This window comes from Barbatula barbatula, assembly GCF_947034865.1.
Source record: "Barbatula barbatula genome assembly, chromosome: 12".
Taxonomy (NCBI): Eukaryota; Metazoa; Chordata; class Actinopteri; order Cypriniformes; family Nemacheilidae; genus Barbatula; species Barbatula barbatula.
The window spans coordinates 5,489,287-5,510,916 of NC_136775.1; the positions used below are offsets into that span (position 1 = coordinate 5,489,287).

Below are 21,630 nucleotides of genomic sequence, written 5' to 3' on the forward strand. Positions count from 1 at the left end.
GTTCGCCTCAGAGACAGAGAAGGAAAGAGAAACGTGGCTGAAGAGGTTTGAGGGTTTGCTAAAAAGAAAGTTCTTTCTGAGCAGTACGTGTTTGTGTGTGTATCTGTCTGTTTTGTGTTTGAAAGAGACAGGCGGAGGGCTTGGGGGGGTGTTAAAGCGAGTGACAGAAGAGAGAGAGAGAGAGAGAGAGAGAGAGAGGAAGAAGGGAAGAGAGAGATTGGAGAGGGCAGCCTGCAACTCTTGGCAGTTGCTGTGTGATTTGTGGGGTGTAGCGTGCGCGTCAGACCTTAAGACAGAGCAATGATGGATGACTTCATCTCCACCTCTCTCTCTCGCTCTCTCTTTCGTTTCCTTGTCTCCCTCTCTCTTTCCTTCACTGCTAACAAACTATGGGCCAACTTCTCTACCCTCAACTTCCTCTATTCATAACCTGTGTGTGTGGAGGACCACATCTGGTCAAGCATATAAGGTCATCATAAAGGGAGAGTAAATCTTCAGTGAAAGAGACTTGCATTGATGCTTGAAAATGATGTTTTGAGAGAGTGAGATGATATTATGCACACTGAAGTCAGAATATTTCTACAGTTTCTGCATGCCAGCTTTCCCATAATTCATTCGGCCTTGAAATGGAGCCACGCACGCATTGATATCCAGGTTTAAAGCTCAGAATAGCAGCTCATCGATTTTCTCTCCTGTCTCTCTCTCACTATCTAGCACGTGGATCATGTGATCCTCTCCTTCATACAGTGGCTGTGGAATAACTGTTTTGTTCAATGAGCATCTCTGTAGAATCTCGTTGTAGTTCATATCATCAGATACTCTCAAACAGGTGTATCATTATTAAAACATCAAGCCTTGGAGAGATCAGCTGTATCCTTTTACAACAGAGATCTCTCGTACTCACTCACATCACTTTAACTGTCTTAGAAACATGCATGTTCAAGTTTCTTTAGGAAAAATGTGATGTAAATATATCAATATAAATACACTATACGTATGATGTTGGGTTCACTTAAAGAAAACGTACAAATATACTCGCTGTATAAAACTAGTAATATCAGTATATATAAAGTACAAGTTTACGTATAGTAAAGTAAACCAGTAGTGTACGCTAGTGTACTACTGTTACACTTTAAGCATACTTAAACGTTGTTTACTTTAATACACTTAATGTAATGATCATAAATTACTTCTTTTTTTGTAAGGGTGAATACATGCTGGGGACATTTGACTGAATATATGATGAACGAAGTGCATATAAGAGCATAAACCACTTGCTAACACATACAGTAAACATATGCCGCTCTGTCTCTCTCCTCACTATTCCTCTTTGTTTGTCAGTTCCGGTCTCTCTTCCATCTGCTGTAGGTGTGCTTTCGCACGCATGTTGTCCTGATCCAGCTTACTCAGGCTTTTCTAACAGGCCACGGTGGGCCCATCAGACCTGCCCGTCCCCCTTTCGCAATTACACAGGCTCTTAGGCAACATGCTGATGCTAGACTAGATAATGATGACGACCGTGTAGTGCCGTGACCTCTCTATCACGGATACGCTCATTGTCACGGGACGTCCGGTTCTCTTTATGTTCTGCTGATCTCCATCTGAAGCTTGTGGGCTCCGTCTGTTCTTCGTGGATGTGTTTCGGGCTAAATTGATTGTCAGTTTGACCTCACCTTGATTCTGTTTATTTTATTTCTTCATCTTTCCATTTTAATGACAGTCGCTTGGCTAGCGAAGTGAAGTATGCAAAACGGCGGGTGTTTAATGGTTTAAAGAGCTCTCCAATAAAAATTGGGCACTGGTCAAAACCTTGCGAGCTTTATAGCTACTTTTCAATGGATAATCATGCATTTCACCATCGTAAGGGCGTAATTCCATCGTGTACGAATAAGGGCTGAAGGGGTTATGCTAACCAGCCAATTCGTGACCCCCAATGTCACCCTGTTTATAATCAAAGGGCTCTAAGAAATATATTTGTGGAACTGGCACAGGAATCACGCTGTGGATATGATGTCATAACAGCACATACACGCACATATGGAGTCAATTTGGGATAATTTTAGATGATTGAAGGTGAAATAGAGAGAGAACATCGTTAATAAAGCCACACTTTCTCTTTTGCTCGAATTTTAAGACATGACTGAGAAAAGCTTTCAACCCTTTTCCCATTCTTTCATTCTCTATCCAAAACTGACAAATTAGAAATGCCTTAAGCTGGGTATACTGCATGTAGTCGAGCTGGAGTTTCTTTCTCCTTTTCTTGACACATTTTTTATGATGTGATGGTCAATTATTTAACTACACCTAGTTCTAAAACGCATCTTTTTGTATCGACTGGCATGTTTTTTTAACCCTTTTTTCAAGATGTTTACCAGTGCAACATTTATGGAGGACAAAAAAATCATCGTGACTACCATAGTAAGAAAATTATATTTTTTAGTTCTATTGAACACAAAATGAGATGTTTTGATGTATTTAGGAAAGTGACGTGTTCTATAACACCTTTGACTACCATTTACATTTTTCCTATTATGATAGTCAATGATGTCCCAGAAATGTCAACATTCTTTCAAATATATGTTGTATATGTGTTCAACAGAACAAAGAAATGTATACAGGTTTGGATCATCTTGGAGGGCAGTAATTCATGACAGCCATTGCCAAAATGTACTTTGAAATTGAAACATTATGAGAGAAAGAGGCGATACAGTATTCCATTCTGTGCTGTATGTTTCCCTACAGGCTGATTAGTAAAGTGACTTGTTAAATTTCAGTTTGTGTGTGTTAGCATTGAGTGAAGAAAAATGTAAGCCTGTACTGAACAGCTTACAAGCCCTCTGACAGTGCGTGTGAGAACGAGTACTTCCACCCCACTGTCTGTTCTGATGGAGGGGGGACTAAATTACAGGCCCTGTCACTGTGTGAAGGGCCACGCTGATGTGTGTATTCGTGCATGCGTGTGTTTGTGTGTGTGTATATTGGGGTGACCCATCAAATTTTGTTCCACTCGGCTCTCTAATGCCCGTGAGGCTGAAAATCAAGCTGCCACATAGCGATACACTTTGAGGATTTGTTGGCTTGTGGACTCTTAATAGGATGTGTGTGTGTGTGCGCGCGCGTGTGCATCAGTGTGTGTCTTTTAAGAGAAGCACTTTGAGGAAAGCAAGTATTTCATTTCACTACTCGAACGAAGTACAAATTCCCCAAACCCTTTCTTAAGTGTAGAGATAAAGTATAGTTATTGAATTAATGTAAGGACATACAGACAAAATACAAGGGCATTCTTACTCATTCTTTCTTGGTTGGCCATTAAATGGTTATTCCATCACCGAGACTTTAGTTTCTGTAAACGCCCTTCTTAAATACCACCGTTTGCCATTAAAACGAAATGTAGAATATCATGCCCAATCCAAGATAAATCCAAGAGTAATCTGTTGATCTGGTGTGACTGTTATTATTGGACTGTTCCGGGTTTAGTGTAAGAGGAGGTTTTGTTCCAACGGTGAGGTCATACCGGGGATCTCAGGTACAGGTTTGGTGGGCTGGCGGTGAGGCATGGAAGGTTTTGGAACTGTTGGGATGTATTAATGAGCGCTGAGCTGGCTTCTGTCTGACATATTCTGTTTGGATTGTCTGAGCTTCAGACGAGACGCTCACACGCTATGTGTGGAAAAGAGTGAGAGAGAGAAAGAGAGAGAGGTATTCTATAAAGGAGGTGCTAATGAAGCTGTTTGTTTTCTGGTGAACACAATGGGCGCTTGGGCATATCTTCCTCTCACATTCTCTGTGCACATTTTCCTAACATCTTACCTCCCTGTGTGTTCGCTCTCTATATTTATTTAGTACCTATAGTACCCTATATTAAACCTTAGTGCGTAACTCATCCTCCGCTGTTTGTGCAGCCGACATGACTGATGCCTCCAGTTGTCCGGTTTTCTGTTGAGAGGATGCTGCTTCTTTGCCAAGCAATCTGATTTATGGTTTTTGCGTGGCAGATGATAAAACCGGCAGGAAACATGCAATAGATTTACATCCAAGGAAGGGCCATTGTCATATCCAGTGACCAGAATACTATAGACGGTTGGAGTCGAGCACTTTGACAAGAATACACCCACTAGCGCCAAGAGAAAGGTTGTCAAAACAATATCAAGGTTTTAGCAATGCAACCCCCACATTACCCTAGCAACCACGCTTGGCAACACCCTGGCAACACGGCATCCTAGCATTGCATCAGTCCCCCCTCACTCCTTTTCCATCTAACCTTCCAAAAATTGGTTCTAAGCTTTGTTTTCCAAAAATCTTTGAATACGCATACACCAGTTTTTTCAGCAGAGACCCGGCAATGCCTCAGCACACAGGAATGAAAGGTGTTTCCTTTCAGCTGTAGTTTTGAGAGGGAGTGACAGTGGTAAATGTGGTAAGAGGGCAGTGTAAAACTTCAGCGCTCTCTTGTAAGGTCTGTTCACCAGAGCATAACAGCGAGTCAGACGGATGGTTTTTTACAACAATTGTAACGATGCAAACACTGTGCATGTAACCCCAAAAACTGAAAATGCAACCTACCCCATGCATTTAAATCTTTAAATCATTTTTCGGTGGATTGGACAGGACAGATGAGTCGTCAATTAGATATATTTACGTTTAAACTTCTCATGACTGAATTTTAACCTTTACACCCATCACTTCCAAATAATCATATTTATTGGCATAAGCTACATGTGCAAAAAGACTCTCTCTCTCTTACATGTTTGCAGCTGGTAACTAGATCTTAAAAGTGCAGGTGTGGGGAAAGGATCAGGTGTTTTGGAAAACTGCTTGAATATGTGTTAGTTGTTGAGGTGTGAAAACTGTACCCGAGGTGTCAAAGCATATATGAAACATCATGTCCTTGTTTTTATCAAGTGTCACCATCGAGGGTGTTTGTCGTAAATATGGAAATAAAGAGGTTAACATGTTTAAATTGTATGTTCTGCAGGACTGTACAGTACTGTATGTTCAATGTTACATGATATAGCCTACAAAACATGTTTTTGTAAAACATAACATACATTGTTAAAAACAAATATAAAATATAAAAATGTAGGTCAAATATTGAGTTATTTTCCGTGGTAACCACCAACATTTATTTAGTCCAGAACATTTCTTTAAAACAAAAAACTTAAGTTTGTATTTGTTAATGCATCTGAACTAACAAACAGTAAATGCTAACAATGAAATAGCTCATTGGTCATGTTACTGTAGCTACGTTATGCATTAACTAATGTTAACAAATACAACCTTATCATAAAGAGTTACCTTCCTGGTTAAATGATGTGTGCAACATTAATAAATGAGCAACATTAATAAAATATTTTGATCAGTTGATCAATGAAGCCAATGTGATCCTCAAATCCGACGACTAGTTGTTAACAAATCATAAATCTAAAGTTCATGTCAGCAGGGAAATAAAGTGACGAGCCCGTTGGGTTTTTAGAGTGCAGCAACTGGGTAAAACAGGACACCACGCTTTGTCATTTTCACACCAGCCCTATCTTGAGAATTCGCCAAACCAAATTTTCTAAACCGTATTATATTTTGATTGATTTAGCGGCGTTCTGACACAAACAAAGCCGGGCACAGATAATCACATTTCTACAAGATATAATTCTAATGAGGGAGAGAAATGATGTTTCAGTGAGAAGTATCTGATCTGGAGCATCCTCTAATAGCCCTGTCTCTATCTGACCCAAGAGAGGACGGCAGTCAGCACCACGCTGGGCGACTGATTTCAGTGGAGAGCCTATTAAGAAGCAATATTGTACATATAGTATCTTTTGTCTTTTTTATCAAGTGTTCATTAGCGCCGCTGCATGAGTCATGCATATCCAAATTAGACAGATTTGATTTCGTGCAAACACACAGAAACGCAAGCAAATGCTTCCCAATTACTTCCAGGCACGGGAATCATTTTCCAGCGTTTTAAACCAACAGTCTGAAAACACAGGTGGGAATTCAGTAAGAATGAAATGCGCCCACCGATGGCATTGATTTAGCGTTTCCAAAGGAATCATGCAAATCAGGTAACTTAAAAAATGTGCAATTTGCATGCCACAAATCCCCAATCCAGGTTAAGAGACCCACAAAAGACACACTTTGAGATAGTTTACTAGATCGCGCCATCCTTACGATTTGAGCACCCGATTTGATTTATAAACAGTGGATCGTACGCTTGACTGGTTGGGCTATTGACCACAGTGTATTCTGGATTTATGCCCAGTTATAATGCTCATCTCCATCATTTGATTATCATTTCGTGAATCAAAAAACATCTCTTGTTCACATGGAATTGTAAACAACTTTCAAGAAACAAACAAATATAAATAGTGAGAAAGAAAAACTTAACAAAATGTAACATGGTTTTTGAATAAACCACATTTTTCTTTTTTACTTAGTCTCCTTTCCACAAATAATGGTTAATGATTTTCATTTCCATCGCGTTACGCTTTGCAAGTTTGTGTTCACCTTTTAACCATTGTATCTGTTTCTGCCAGAAAGGCGAACGCAAACGAAAGAGTAAACTAAATTTGTGATGTGCAAAAAGGAAGCTTAGAAAACTGTTAAGAAAGCAATTGATTTTTAACCAAGTAAACATTTTGCCATGCATTGTTTTCATTTTTCCTTATTTGTCATTGTTTATTTGTAATATATCGTATCACAGCTCAGCCTTTATAGTATCAGCTGAAAAACATGAGCGTTCATAAATGGCCTACAACAAGCCCGAGACGGAGACGTTCTGCAACACTATGTCATCGCAGATAACATCTGCATAAACTGCATGGCTTATGATAAGTTAACAAGATGCAGGTTTTTGTGCCACCGCTTGTAATTTAACTTCTCAATCCAACAGTTTATCTTTTTTTTTTCTCTAAATGAAACATGAACTTCAACCTTTAAACAAGTATGCAGACAACTGGCTCCTGACCTTGCATTCGGCAATGTTTTATTAGAGGATTGAGACAATTCTCTCTCTCTCTCTCTCTCTCTCTCGGCTGTCCTGCTCTCAGAACGTGCTGTGCAAAGCAGCATTCACCAAACCAAAGTCAGACAGATCCATTAAAACGCAGGAAGTGGGGAGGCTAAGCTGATTATGCAACGTTTGTATTCTACTCAGCATGCCTCTCTCTCTCTCTCTCTCTCTCTCTCTCTCTCTCTCTCTCTCTCTCTCTCTCTCTCTCTCTCTCTCTCTCTCTCTCTCTCTCTCTCTCTCTGTCTCTGTCTCTGTCTCTGTCTCTGTCTCTGTCTCTGTCTCTGTCTCTGTCTCTCTCTCTCTCTGTCTCTCTCTCTCTCTGTCTCTCTCTCTCTCTGTCTCTCTCTCTCTCTCTCTCTCTGTCTCTCTCTCTCTCTCTCTGTCTCTCTGTCTCTCTGTCTCTCTGTCTCTCTCTCTCTCTCTCTCTCTCTCTCTCTCTCTCTCTCTCTCTCTGTATTGTCTTTCTCTCTTTGCATCGTCTCTGTCGTCTCGCTCCCTCTCCATGGAGATGAGATGTCAAACAGGCCAGTGATATTTACCCGCTTTAGCCCAAACAAACAAACCAGTGCTCTGAGTAAACTGCTCTACCAGCACTGATCCAAGATCAGGGCATCGCAGTGGGAAAAGTCTGTTTCAGTTCAATGCGTTTCTTCCGTCAGTCACTTTTTTTGGTTTTGTCATTGGGCACATGTTTGATGTTGGTCATATGATTATGAACTATTTACAGTATTTTAATAAATGTAAATATCATGTGTCCGATTTCCCAAAATTGCTTATGAGGAATAAAAACAGGAACAAATTGACTATTGTTCGAATACATGAGTATGGAGCTGTAAAATTATTGAAGAATGTAGATGAAATAATCTGGAATTGTAAATTTGAGGTGAAATGTTTTGAGTCCATGTTGAAATCTTCATTAATATTGATTTTTGATTGCAAATTTGGCAGATCAGTTTGATCTGATGGTGAGATTTCTTTGTCTTTATCCCAAAAATATCATAGACGCACAGATTTAAAGAGATCATTCATGCAAAAATTCTGTCATCATTTGATCACCCTTGTGTCATTTCAAATGACTTTGTATGACTTTGTACTGCAGAACACAAAAGAAGATATTTAGAAGAATATGTTTGTAACAGATCAAGGTTTCGGGCGAACTATCACTTTAAGCAAAAGCTTCCTTTTCAGTCTCATTGATGACTAGGGGTAGATTTTTCTGACTTTTGTGATCAGAAGGTTGCAGGTTCAAATCTCAGTGCCAGCAGGTCATGACTGAAGTGCCCTTGAGCAGGGCACCTTACCCCTGATTGCTCTGCAGTAATGTGCCACTGTAAAAAACTACTTGTAAGTCGCTTTGGATAAAAGCGTCTGCCAAATGAATAAATGTAAATGTAAATGTACAGATACTAATAAGAAATGTCTAGCTTGCATGCACTATAAATCATTTTGGATTAAAAAGCGTCTGCCAAATTTAAACAATTCATTATTTAGAATAATAAATGAATGTCTATATGTATAATATGTACCCTTGTATAATACTTAGCCGTAATATATTTACTAGTCAAAGTCATTTGTAATTCTATAAATTAAAATGATTCTTTTAGTATCTGCATTGGTTTAAGGGGGAAGTAGAGAGGCTTGACACATGAACCTTAATCGCCCTTTTTTCAGACAATAAATGTGTGTGTCTATGCTGCAAACGCTTTCTGCTGGGAACAGCAATTGAGTTTTGAATGGATTCTTAATGTAGGAGCGGCGAATCGGAGAGATTTTCTTGGAGTCAAACTCCAGGATTAAGCTCAGCGCCCGTGGCTTTGTGAAAATACGGGGTTTCCATCTCGCAAACAAACACACGTATAACACCACAGCTGCGTTCAGTGCATTCTCATGTGTGGGTTTACCTCACAGCGCTTCTCAGCTGCGGCTTGCGCTTTGTATGTTTTCTCTCTATGTGCATCATACAGCGTCGGCTGAATTTAAAACCGTACCGCGACGTCGTTCTTGGGTCCGAGTGGCGCTGCGCTGCCAGCGAAACAGATCTGTGCGGTAGGTTGCCGTTCGAGCGTGGGCGATGTGTAGACACCAGCTTTGTCAGGGTCACACGCCCCGCCTACCCACTCAGTGCACACTGTTCCAGGGCAAACAGTTCTCTTCCTGTTGGTAAACACAATCCTTTATTTCCTCTCGACGAGTTCTAGCAAAGCCCCTTTTATGTGTAGCACATGTACAAATGGTGTTTTCAAGGCCGCTCGGCACCGATCCAAACCTGTTTCCGGAACAAGCAATCCAAACATCATGAACGTTGTAATGAGAACATCAGTACCCTTGAGTTGTTAGGAAAATCCAGTTTGAGCCGGTGTATAGCTGGTTCTAAACTAGAAACCATCTACCAGGTTATAAAACACAGATACCGGTTAAAACCTGATTTTCCAGCTCGGTGTATTGGTTGAGGTAGTCAAGAAAAGCACGGAGAAGAGGAATGATGGGAATGGAGAGGTCTGGGAACGCGACAGCCAGTGGAAAACTCGGGCGTGGCTGCAGGAATGCCTACCGCCCACAGAGAAAACTGGAGGTCTGTGGGAGCCCAGCAGGAGTTGGCAGGCCGGACACCGGGCGCTGGATTAGAAACACATGTCTATCTTATTGACAGACCCCCTCCTGCTCTCCCCATCCCCCTTCCCGACAGAATATCTGCAGTGCTGTGACCCAAAGTTAATAAACAGCTTGGAAAAGCGTGTGGTTCGAACTGTCTGCTTGGGTAAATGTTATGGAAACACTTATGGACACACACACAAACATTACTCTACAATACAAAACCAGCTCCACGGCCATATTGTGTTTCATTAAATTCCCTTTTTTCCTCCACGGTTGTCTAAACCGTGTAAGTGTTTGTGTCTCATTGAAGGGGGTTGCAAGTAAGGAAGCAATGAGAAGTGGCAATATTCCATACAAACCCTGTGAGTCAATGAAATCCAAATTTTCCATTCAATACTTCATACGACATTGTAAACACATGTCACTGTGTTGTGACACTTAGTGCGTGCAGGTGCAGGGAGGATCTTGATTAAAATATCGGCATATTGAAGTGAACATTGCGGATGTTTGTGGGTTGCGTGTCAGTCTAGACGTTTCGTTTGTACAGCGTCTTTAACAATGCAAAGCTTTAAATTGAATTGTATTGTAGCCTCTTAACTGTCTTAGTGTCTTTCTATGAAGCGACGAGAACACTGAATGTGCGATAACAAGCCAAAATAACGACTTTCGTTGATATGTTCTCAAACCGAATGCGCGTGCGTCGAAGTGCTCTCGTGAATGCGCACCATAGACTGACAAGACAGGAGATCTTGCCTATGCTGCAAGACAGAGGAAAATATATCGATCAAAGTCATTATTTTGGTATTCTCGTCACTTGGAAAAAATTCAGTTGAGTCACTGTGAGCGGACGGACCAATTTAAATGTCTTAAGCACTTTTCTGGACCTTGACAACAACTATAAGCCTGGAAATCTCTCGTATGTCACCTAAAATATCTTTATTTGTGCATTTAGATTTTGAGGTGAACTTTTCCCTTCACTTTTTTGTCTAAGAAAGCCAAAGGCGAGTGTGGTGAGAACCGAAAAACTCCATAAGGTTTTACCCTAGTAGTACTGAAAGAAAATGGTAGAAACCAGGCTCAACGGGGGAGGCAGGTCTCTTCTGGCTATCCATGAAGTCAGTATTAGCTACACGAATTGATCGAATAAACCGTGAATATTATATGGCAGGCACTAGGCAATGTTTGAGATGGAAAATGACGATTGAGTGTCTGTTTTGACTTGGCTGTTGCTGTAGATGTATTGTCCTGTGTGTGGTTTAAAGAATAGTGTCATGTTTTTGCTCATTAAATGTGATGGAGTGCCATACTAGGAATACACCTGAGATAGAGATACAGTATTACAAGAGTGAAACGTCTCTACTCATTGTATACTTCGGTCAACCCCTACCTGCCATTGTGTGTTTACTCGTGTAACAGTATTTTGTAGATATGTTTCTGTTTGTGTTGATGGCAAGTTTAAAGGGGTTTGTACAGTATGTGTGTGAGAATTATGTGCGGTATGTAGCATGATTTCCTTGGATGACATCCAGATCTGATATCTGTTAGCAAATCAGACATCAGTCATTTCTAAGAGCTCAAAACCCTTTCCTGCTTGAGAGGGGATCAACGCTTTGAGATCAGAGCAACCTGACTAACTAAACAAACAGAGCAGAGCCTTCTCATAAAATCAGCATGGATATTCCAGCATGCTCCAAAAGCAGCAGAAAAACTCCCAAGTTATTTGGCTTCTCTGTTTTATGATGGCGCTGCTTGTTATTTTAGAGTTGGACCTAAGCTGTGAGGGAGTTTAATATAGGGTGTTTCTCACTGTCTCAGCTAAAACACACACACACACATACGCACACAGCCTCATTGTTTAGGAGATAGGGCAGGAGGAGAGCTGCTTGCACTAACATTTTGAGCCTGCCGCAAAAGCTGTGATCTTTCCTGTTGCCTGCTTTTCTTTCTGTCCTTCACAATGGAGCCGCTTGTGTCGTGTAGCTGTTATCAGCACGGGCCAGCGTGCGTGTTTGTGTGGATAATAGGAGGGTGATGACAAGGCTGCAGGTGTTGCCTTATGACTTCTGCGCAGGTGGAGGAGAGACTTTTCCACTACCTTGGTTCAACTACCTTGGTTCAACTCAAAGCACACATCACAGGAGACGAGATCTTCCTGCCTCAGAAGTTCCTTCGCTTCTCCTTCTCCACTGATCTCCTTCAGTCTCACCTTGTCTCTGTAATCTTTTCTTTTCTCTCTTTTCTCGTTCTGTTCTTTTATTTGAAAAATGTAATTGATATTTGTCATCTTAATTTGTTTTGCCCCATTTCTTCACTTTTATCTTTTAATCTCGTCTGATCTCCTTCAGTCTCACCTTGTCTCTGTTGTTGTTGTTTATTTTTTTCTCATTCTGTTCTTTTGATCTACTTTCCTCTCATCTCATTGCGATGTGTCATATCATCTTGTCTCATCCGTCCCATTTCTTAAGTCTTCTTAACTCTTCTGATCTCATTCAGTCTCACCTTGTCTCTGTATTTTTTTATTTATTTTCTTTTTCTGTTTTTTTTCATTCTTTTCCCTTTTATCTCTTTTTTCTTGTCTCTCTTGTCCCATTCCTTCACTCTTCTCTTCTTATTTCTTCCAGTCTCCTTCTTTCACACATTGTCTGTCACCTCGTTGCAATATTTTTATTTTTATTTTCTTTTAGTTTAAAATTTTCTCATTCTGTTCTTTTGATCTCCTTTTCTCTCATCTCATTGCCATGTGTCATCTCTTCTTGTTTTTCCCCACTCCTTTTCTTATCTCTTCTGATATTAGTCTGTCTTACCTACTACCTTTATTCTATTTTGATCTTTTTTCTCATTGACTTGTCCCTTACATTTCTTCACTCTTCTCCTCTCTCTTCTGATCTCCTTCTATCTTACTCTGTCTTTTCTTTGGTCTTTTTTCTTCTCATCTCATTCCCATGCCCCATTTTATCTTCTCTCTCTTCATTTTTTCCCTCCTCTCCTTCTGGTCTCGGTTTTGTCTCACCGTGTCTCTACTTCCTCTTTCTCTTTCATATTATTCTCCTTTTCTCTCATCTCGTCTCTTGTTTTGCGTAATTTTTTTCTCTCATGTCATCTCATCTTGTCTCGTGTAATCTCATTTTCTATCCTTTATTGTCTCACCCTATTTTTCTCTCCTCAAGCTAAAACTTCCCAAAATAAAGTGCTGCGTTTTATTACGTTCATCTTGTGTGAAATCACCTCAAATGAGTGTTTTTCACAAATTTATAGTGAAATCTGTTTTGGTCTTTGTTTCATGTTCCATTCAAAACAACGGGCAAAACAGAACAAACAACAGCCGTTTAATATTCTATCTGCTGCAGAATACTAAATATTTAGTTGAGCTGCTACATGTTTCGCAGTCTTTCATCTGCTAGCGTGCAGTATTTGCTTATTTACACATGCGCATTATCTTTCGATACATTAGTAAAGCAAAACAACGTTTTTCGATTGATTCACACGTTGTCAGAAAAACAGCAATGCAGGTAAAAATGTAAGAGAAAGCGTTCATTTTTCTCTGCCAAACTAACATACTTTCAGAGGTGACTGTAGAGTCATATCGCCGGAGGGCAAAAGTACTTGGAGCGTACGTACGGTACAAAGGAAAAAACCTTCCTCCTGCATCTATCATTGCTTTCTGCCAGATCACATCATCCAAGAAGTTTTCGCCGCTGTAAATTATTTTTTGCGGTTGCCGGGGAAACCAAATCAAGTTGAACTTAGCTGCGGCGTACAGGAATTCGTTCAACTTGAGAATGTTTTCCTGCCCTTCAAATGCGTTGGAAGACCTGAGAGAGGCGTTTTACGCCCCGCGACTCGTATTGCCGTCATGATTGAACGAAAACATTGAGCAGCGCCTGTCATCCTGCTTTGTGCTTTTGGACGAGAATTCTCCTGCACGAATTGGCCCCTCCGGGTTGTGGTGAAGCGCTCTCGCTTTGCTTTCCTTGTTCTGTTTCGTGTAATGGGATAGTAAGCTGGATTCACATTCCAGTGAGCGCACAAAACAAATAATGTTACAAAACTTTCAAGTTTCCGCTGAGTTTAGAGGGTTATGATGTTGTTTAAGGTTATTTACTTTCGCAATCAGATCGTTCGTTATTTCACAAGTATCAAACAAGCTGCTTTGAAGGCCTGCCAGGGAAGTTGTTTTGATGGTGGGGATTTGAAAGGAAAACCATGCCAAAAGCCCAGCCAATGAAGCTTCTAAAACATAATAGAAGGGGGCGGGCGGCGATGACGGGATGCGTGCAGGAAATAAAGAAAAAAAGATGGTCGAGGGGAGTTGAACTTCAAAAGGTCATTGGATATTCCTCTGCTGCCCTGTGGGCCTGGTGTGGGTGTGATACCTGCGGTGTAACATTTCCCTTTCTGTTCCAAACACACTCAACTTTCTTTGCTGAGGTCGTAACCTTTCCATCAATCGTACTGCGGTTGACCTACGGGGGACTCTTTCACTCCTGCTTCTCATACCCTGCTGGCTCGCTGACTGATCTTTGTTTTGTCCCTCTCTTCCGCAGCCCCGACGGAGCCGCTGCTGTGTAAGTTTGCAGACGGGGGACAGAAGAAGAGGCAGAGCCAGAGCAAGTACCCTCAAAATGGCCGACCGTGGCACAGGGAAGGAGAGGTGAGTGTCGGGGACCTCAGAGATTTACAGCATATCCTCAACACAAACTATTCCAGTCCGGTTTCCTTCCTGACATTTTCTTAGTCTTTCTCTGGATAGCAGGATGACTGTTGTAATCGTTTAAGGAGGGAATGAGGGACGTTTCACGCTGGAAAGATTCAGCGGTTTAAAGACGTCACTAATATTGCGGACACATCTCTATTTGTTAATGTAATATAAAGAGAATGTGTAGAGATGCTGTATAAACATTTCATCGGCCACGTAAAATTTGGTTATGTTGTTACTGCTGTAACCGTCTATATAGAAATTGTAAAGCATAAAACCAAAGATTGTTTTTAAATGTTTCATGGAGTTGACTACACAACACTACGCTACCAAAAAAAGTATTTGTTAATATTTTGTCTTGTTTTGCAGTAGAAATATATACTGTAGAAATTATTTAATCAAAATACCTGAGAAGTAAAATGATTCTCATTTATTTCATTTATTTATTTTCATTGATTGATTTGTTTAAAAAATAGAAATAAAAATAAAACAGCAAGTTCGAACTTAAAACAAGCAAGGATATTTGAGACTTGAATAAGAAAAAGATTTTCCTTTTCATCAAGTATTTAATTCTTATTTAATTTTCCTACCCCAGATATGTTTTACCATAAACTTTATAGTAGAAGACTTTATTTTTTCATTTAGCTTCTCAAGTAAATGTTTCTTGCTTTAAGAATTATTTTATATTTGTTCTGAAAAACAAGACAAATGACTTTTTTAGAGTATAGGACATATATTTATTTTATATAAATCTGAAAAGAGGCGTGAGAAAGTCATGAAAGAAAGACAGAGACATCTGGCCCGATCTATCCCCAAGTCCTTTAATCTCCCCTCTCTTGTTTTTACTCCCGAAAAGTGAGTCTCGTTGGCTGATGTGAAAATGGCGGCAAGGTGAACAACTGGCGTTTTCTGGGCAGCCCCAGCTGCTGGCATGACGCAGCGGGGGAAGCTTGCCCAGATACCGACCAGACCGTGAACGCCCATTATGAGTAGCTGGCAGCCGCCGTCCCTTTGGCTGAGCTCTCTCATGAAGGCGTCTATTTTTTTGCGATGGTTTTCAATACGCAGGCCCAGGGGTCTACATTAACCGAAGACAGAGTCTAGTCAAACGCGGGTGAGGTCGATGATTTTCCCACCAGTCTCCAGGTCTCCTCTCCTGCCGAGGAGAACTTGGCATGCGTCGAGCTGCAGTATATGAGCGTTGTTTATCTGCTCCAGCCCAATACCGGTCTAAGCGGCCAGCTTTCCCCCCTTATTCACTTAGCTGGCGTTGCTCTGTCAACATGAGCTATGCTTTCTGCTGCCTTGTAAATACCAAATAACTTTGTGCCGTATCGAACCCGAGCCCGTCTGGTATTACAGCCCAGCGCTCAGAGGTAATAGATCCACAGCTACGAGTCTCGGCTATGTGCTTTTAAAGATATAAAGAGCCGCTGGCTGGCCCCTATTAGATGACCCTGTTCTATTGCCGGCATTACTCAATAGATTTTATAGGACGCTTGCTTCACCAGACCGATCTTTCACTCTTTTTCTGTCTTTGTGTTTCAGAGTGGCATGACGCTGACCTATGACCCCTCTGCAATGCAAAATGGGTAAGACTCAATTGCTGGTTTGTGTCATCATCTACATTCATGGAAAGGCCAGCTTGTACCAGTGCAAATTTCCCAGCCGTCCAAACAGTTTTTTAAGGAGAAGTAGACTTGTCTTCGTAAATAAAATAATATATTTTGAAGAATGTTGGTCACCGAACAACGTCTGACTTTGGTTTAGCGTCCATACAATAGAAATAAATGGATTGTGAACTATCGCTTTAAGGTTTGCCATAGTGAAGTAGTGAACTTGGATAAACCCTCAGCAGTGAATCTGTTCTCACACTAGAGTTAGCAAAGTCCGAGATGACACACACACACACACACACACACACACACACAGATGCTGTCATGTCCCATCTGCATTTTATGCTATTGTTGCACTGTAGGGTGTAAGTGTTTCGTCAGGTGTTGGGTGCTGGGCTCAGGGAAATAAAACCATCTCTGTCAGTTTGTTCTTGCGGACGAAGCGGCCAACACTGCATGTGATCCGGCCCTCTGGGAAAGAGTCATAGTGGCCACCTCTCCTGCACATTTTAACTCCCTCTGCACTCCTGACTCAGCACTTCCTGTCTTTCAGAAAGCGAGCGAAATAAAGACTGACAAAAAAATGCATTGGGGAATAGAAAGCAGATTGTGAATTTTAAATAACAGAGCTGACGAGAATGTGCTGAGGAGGGGAAATGCTTTATTTGTTTCTGGTCTCCTTTTCATCACCATATTAGAGAATATATTGTGGGGGGAATTTACTACACACGGTTGTGCCATGTTTGTGGGTGGTATTTTAGTGCAAAAACATATTCAGCAAGCACCTGCAGACTGGTTTAAACAGATGTTACATGCACGAGTATTTAAGACAAATAATTTAGTTTTATAAACTTGGTGCTGTTTGCCTGGTGTTTACAATTATATTTATATCAATTAGACATGCACAGATACTAAATTTCTCCATCAAGAGTGATATCTGCCGATAAAGATTCTAACAATTAAATGAATATTTCTGAACGTTAATAATTTAATTCACATAATGACTATTAATATTGAACATCAAACTGAGGATGTTTTCTATATACAGAGCTAACAAAATAGCTTTTATCTTGACCGATTGTAGGCCAATATATCAGTGCATCACAAATATAAATTGTATACTGTATTTTTACTACTATGCAAATAGTAAACAAATTTTATTTTTTAAATGTGTTTAGGACGCTTTAACTATAATAAAACAAAGGTTAATTTGAACCTAAATGACTTGAGTGTATCAGCCACTAAAACGAAATAAGTAGAAGTAAAATAAGATCAATAAATAACAGCAGATACATAGAAATAAATGACAATATCAGCTCATGCAGTAAATTATTAAACGCATTTACTTCGGAGTTTATAATTCAGTCTTAATGGTTTAACCTCTGTCTGTGCCATCTCAATGTCAGATTGTAATACAAACGTCAACTGCATTCCACGTTTTAACCCTCTTCCAAGATTGTGTTACCTCCTTTCCAGACATGTGACGTTCTGCTCTCACTCAGGTTGTCTTGCATGACTCTGACAGCTCTCGGGGAGTGTTGGCTCTCTGGGGGCAGACAGCGTTTCTTTCCCCACGCTCCATTTCTCAGCTTCCAGACAAGCTAATCAATACAACCTAGCAACAGCGCTCGCAGATGAAATATGTCCGTCCTAGGTACACAATGATAAATAAAGTCCTGCCTTAGAAGTGTAGCTATTGGAAAAAACAGTGTGGTTAAGAGTATGTTGACACGATCAAAAACTCAAAGGAAAAACTTTCAGTTTTTTGAAAGTTTCACATACGCACGACAGCGTTTTTTCGAGACAATTTGCATTTACATGGATCCGAGAAACCTAATAAAAACGATATATTATGCATGCCAGGCCAGTGGATGGCGCTGTCGCGCTATAAAGAAGCCCAACACTGTTTTAATCTAAAAAGCACTTTTAATACACTTTGTCGGCGTGTATGTATGTTTATAGTAGTGTGCATATAAATACTATGTCTCCGGTGGCTGTGGTAGTGCAATAAATCTACTTTTTGAGGGAGAAATATAGTACGTCTCTCCTTCAGAGTTTACACGGAAACAATAATGCCATAGTTTTCCGAATCTTGCACATTGAGATCCGTTTTCAAAAGTTGCCATTTTCAATCACCCAAAATTCGTTTACACAAAAACGAACAGCCAAAACATACGTTTTTAGTTGAAAACGGTCTCGTGTAAATGGCCTCCAAGCATCTGCAAATAGAATGTGAGATAAGCCTATGAAGATAAACAAACTTAAAAAAACACGTAAACGGAAACATAATACATTACGAGAGAACTGACATGCACAAATGCAGTTAGTTCTGCTTGATATTTGTCCCATGGTAGGTTCAGCATCCAAGGGAAGTGAATATTATTCATTTTAGCCAAAGTGAAAACAGATGAATACCGCCTCTTTAGGGACCCCATCGTCATTCTTTTTGTAATGAAACACCTTCAAACAGACCCACTGATGGTGTGTATGTGTTTGTGTATATTGCAGATTCTACTCCTCACCGTATAGCATCTCCACAAACCGCATGATCGCCCAGACGTCAATCACTCCATTCATAGCAGCCTCTCCAGTCTCCACATATCAGGTAAGATCGCAGCCTATACACACCATTTAGAAAGAATAAACACATCCACACATTTGTTTTCCTGTCATGGTAGAGACTTTGAATAGATGAACCCACACACGACGGCATTTCTACATTTTCAGTAAAACATTTAGTATGTCACGAGACAGACTTTATATTCTATATATACATATTATAGACCTATTGTGTGTATTGTTATGAATATATCACAGAGTCAGATTTGATATTTTTTAATATAGAATATATTATTAATATTTATTATTTATTATACGTGGGGCTGTCACATCCAGATTAAAAGTTTGTGTTTTATTATATGTGGGGCTGTCACATCCAGATTAAAAGTTTGTGTTTACGTATTATAAGTCTGTGTACTGTGCATGTTCATTTGTATTTATAAACACCTAGACAAACACATACATGTATACATATTAAATAAATATTTACATATTTAAATATATATAAATGTTTATCAATCTTTATTTGTATGTTTTTATACAAGACTAATATGCATAGTACACAGACATGTATTATCAACACAGACATTTATTCCTGATGCCATTAATCGATTCTATTTCTTTATTATCTTAATGCTTTTCTATTTTAATTTTTCCCAAGGTAAAATTAATAATAGGTTCTGTAAAGAAAATCATACACACACACGCACACGCATAGACACAACAGCACAGACCCAACTAAAAGACAATATTACGTATAAACAAAGATAAAAAACCTCCAACAACACATGGCGTTTCCATATCTCTCAATATGTTAGGAAACCCTATCAACTCTGTTCTTTCACCCTGCAGTCAGACAAATCGAGCAAACAGTGACTATGAGCATTCTTAATTGATTTGGCTTAAGCTAAACTAAACAAAACAATGCTGAGCTTAGATAATAGCAAAGCCTTTTAGATCCTGTACCTCCCGTCCTCACGAGAACCTCGTCCTTGCGCAAACGCACACACACGAAACAAAAACATACATACAAACCACCCACGCTGACCAGAGCGCCGCTAGTACAAGTCTGAGTTCTCAGCATGCATTCGCGGGATAAATATCGCACGCCAGCGAGGTTATCTCTTAATCATATTTTGAGATATCATGTGCAAAGCGCCCTGCCGGCCTTCGAATTAATTTAAAATTGCAAAATGCACTGAAGCCACAGAAACGGGTTCGAATCTCAGCCGACAGAAAATCGATGCGGCGCTACCTTTATTTCTCCTCTAGAACTTCGAATGAATAGAAGGAGGGCCCAGCTCTTCCCCCTCTTTGGTGAAAGGACAGGAAAGGAGAGAAATAAAGCGAGAAAGAGTGAGATGGAGAGCATGAATCTTTTAGCAGTTGGAGAGACAGACAAGGTGTGTGCTTACACATCTTATTGGACTTAGAGAGAGAGAGAGAGAAACGCCCGAGGCAGATCACAGTGATGAACAAATCCCAGAGGCTTTTCTTCCTAGAACAACATAAAAGGACACAGAATATAAATTTAGACACCTGCAACGGCTCTACCTCACTTTCGCAATGAGTTAAAAATATAATGTATGGGAGTTTACGGCTAGTTGTCAGAAGAGCTACAACTGTTTGAATATAAAGTTTCTGGCAAAAGTCTAAAGACATTCTTTTTCTCTAGCGGAGGGATTGTAATTTAGTTCTTCGACACCTAGCTCAAAACCTTAAAATCTAAAAGGTGAAATGTCAACTGTACACAATGATAATTATGTAAAATAACCTGTAATTTTATGTTTCAAGCAGAGATGGCAATATAGAGGCAAAAGTCACATTTTAGCTTAATTAAATTAAATTTTAGCTTAATTAAAAATGTAATTAAACAAAAGAAGTCTTGGAGTCAAAGATTCACCGGAAGCGTGCTTGCGGTTCAAAAACAATGCATAAGTTTACTGTGTCCTTACTGAAATAATCGTTGGACTGAGAGGCATTTTGTTGAGAATTACAATGAGGCCGAGATGAAAGGAATGATTTTTGGGGTACAAGTCGGCCCGAGATGATGAAATTGCTGCGGCGGCGCTGTAATTAGCAGGCAATATCGCCGTCTGTAGAATTCCGATCCCTGTGTAATTATCACACTGTATTACTCGCTCCTGCCTCGGCTCTTCTGTGGGAATCGGGGCTCGGAGGCAGCAGGGGAGAGGCGAGGAGTGAAATTAAGAAATGCTGGTTTCCGCCCACAGGTCCAGAGTACGTCGTGGATGCCACACCAACAGTACGTTATGCAACCTACGGTAAGTGCTGCTCAGGAGGCGCTCATTAATCTTGGTGTGTGTGTCTGGGATGTACGGTGTTGAAGGAAACAAATAGATAGGATGGAGAGGAATGAGGTGAGAGTGAATGACTTTATCTTTTTGAGAGAGTGAAAAGAAAATGCGGCTTTCGAGAGTGCGCCCTCTTGTGGAAGAGCAGTGGGACGTGGGGAGATGGGACGTGCAGGCGTTTAAAGGAATATTCCATCCAAAATGAAAAGTTTGAAGTCATTCATTCACCATTTTTGGGTGAACTGTCCCTTTAAGAGCCAGTACAGTCGCTGTATCTCCTGCCTCCAGTCAGTCCGCAGTCTGGATCAGATAAATAGATCCCCTGTCTGAGCCCCAATCGACACAACTTTGTCAACCTGAAGAGATTGTCTATTGTTCCCCCGTCTCACTCCACAAATACACACACAAACAAAGCGCACAAACTACCTCTGATTTCGTTGTACCCCTACTTGAAGTCTCGTATCAAGAAGTGACCAAAGTCTGGAGGTCTGTCCTCTGTCTCTCACCTGAACTTGGAGTTACTGTAAGCCAAGGGTCTGCATTCCACCCTGGAAACGGCCGGAGGTAGTCTGGGATCAGTCCTTTTTCCTTGGCAGGGGCTGGAAAAGGCTTCAGTCAGCTGTTTCCAGATCCGCAGCAGGCAGACGGAGGTGAATGCAGGGAGAGACAGCAGAATGCAGAAGAAGGGGCAGATGTCTGTCTGACTAGATAATGATATCCCACATTTTGGGTATGTGTGTAATAGGACGGGAGGTTTGATAATGATGATTATGTTGTGTAAATGTGTTTGTAACCAAAACCTCAAATCTAATGATCTGGCAACCCGTCAAATAAGACCTCAGC

The 21,630-nt window shown here is 40.5% G+C and overlaps 1 protein-coding gene across 2 annotated transcripts in view; it reads left to right on the forward strand.

Annotated features, from left to right (window-relative positions):
• The window catches only part of rbms3 (RNA binding motif, single stranded interacting protein), a 156,325-nt gene that overhangs the window by 125,076 nt on the left and 9,619 nt on the right, over positions 1-21,630 (forward strand). For both annotated transcript variants that reach the window (XM_079470227.1, XM_079470226.1), the window contains 4 exons: positions 14,146-14,252; positions 15,846-15,889; positions 18,422-18,518; positions 20,707-20,757. In XM_079470227.1, coding sequence (XP_079326353.1) covers positions 14,146-14,252; positions 15,846-15,889; positions 18,422-18,518; positions 20,707-20,757 — 299 coding nt within the window. The remainder of the gene's footprint in view (positions 1-14,145; positions 14,253-15,845; positions 15,890-18,421; positions 18,519-20,706; positions 20,758-21,630) is intronic.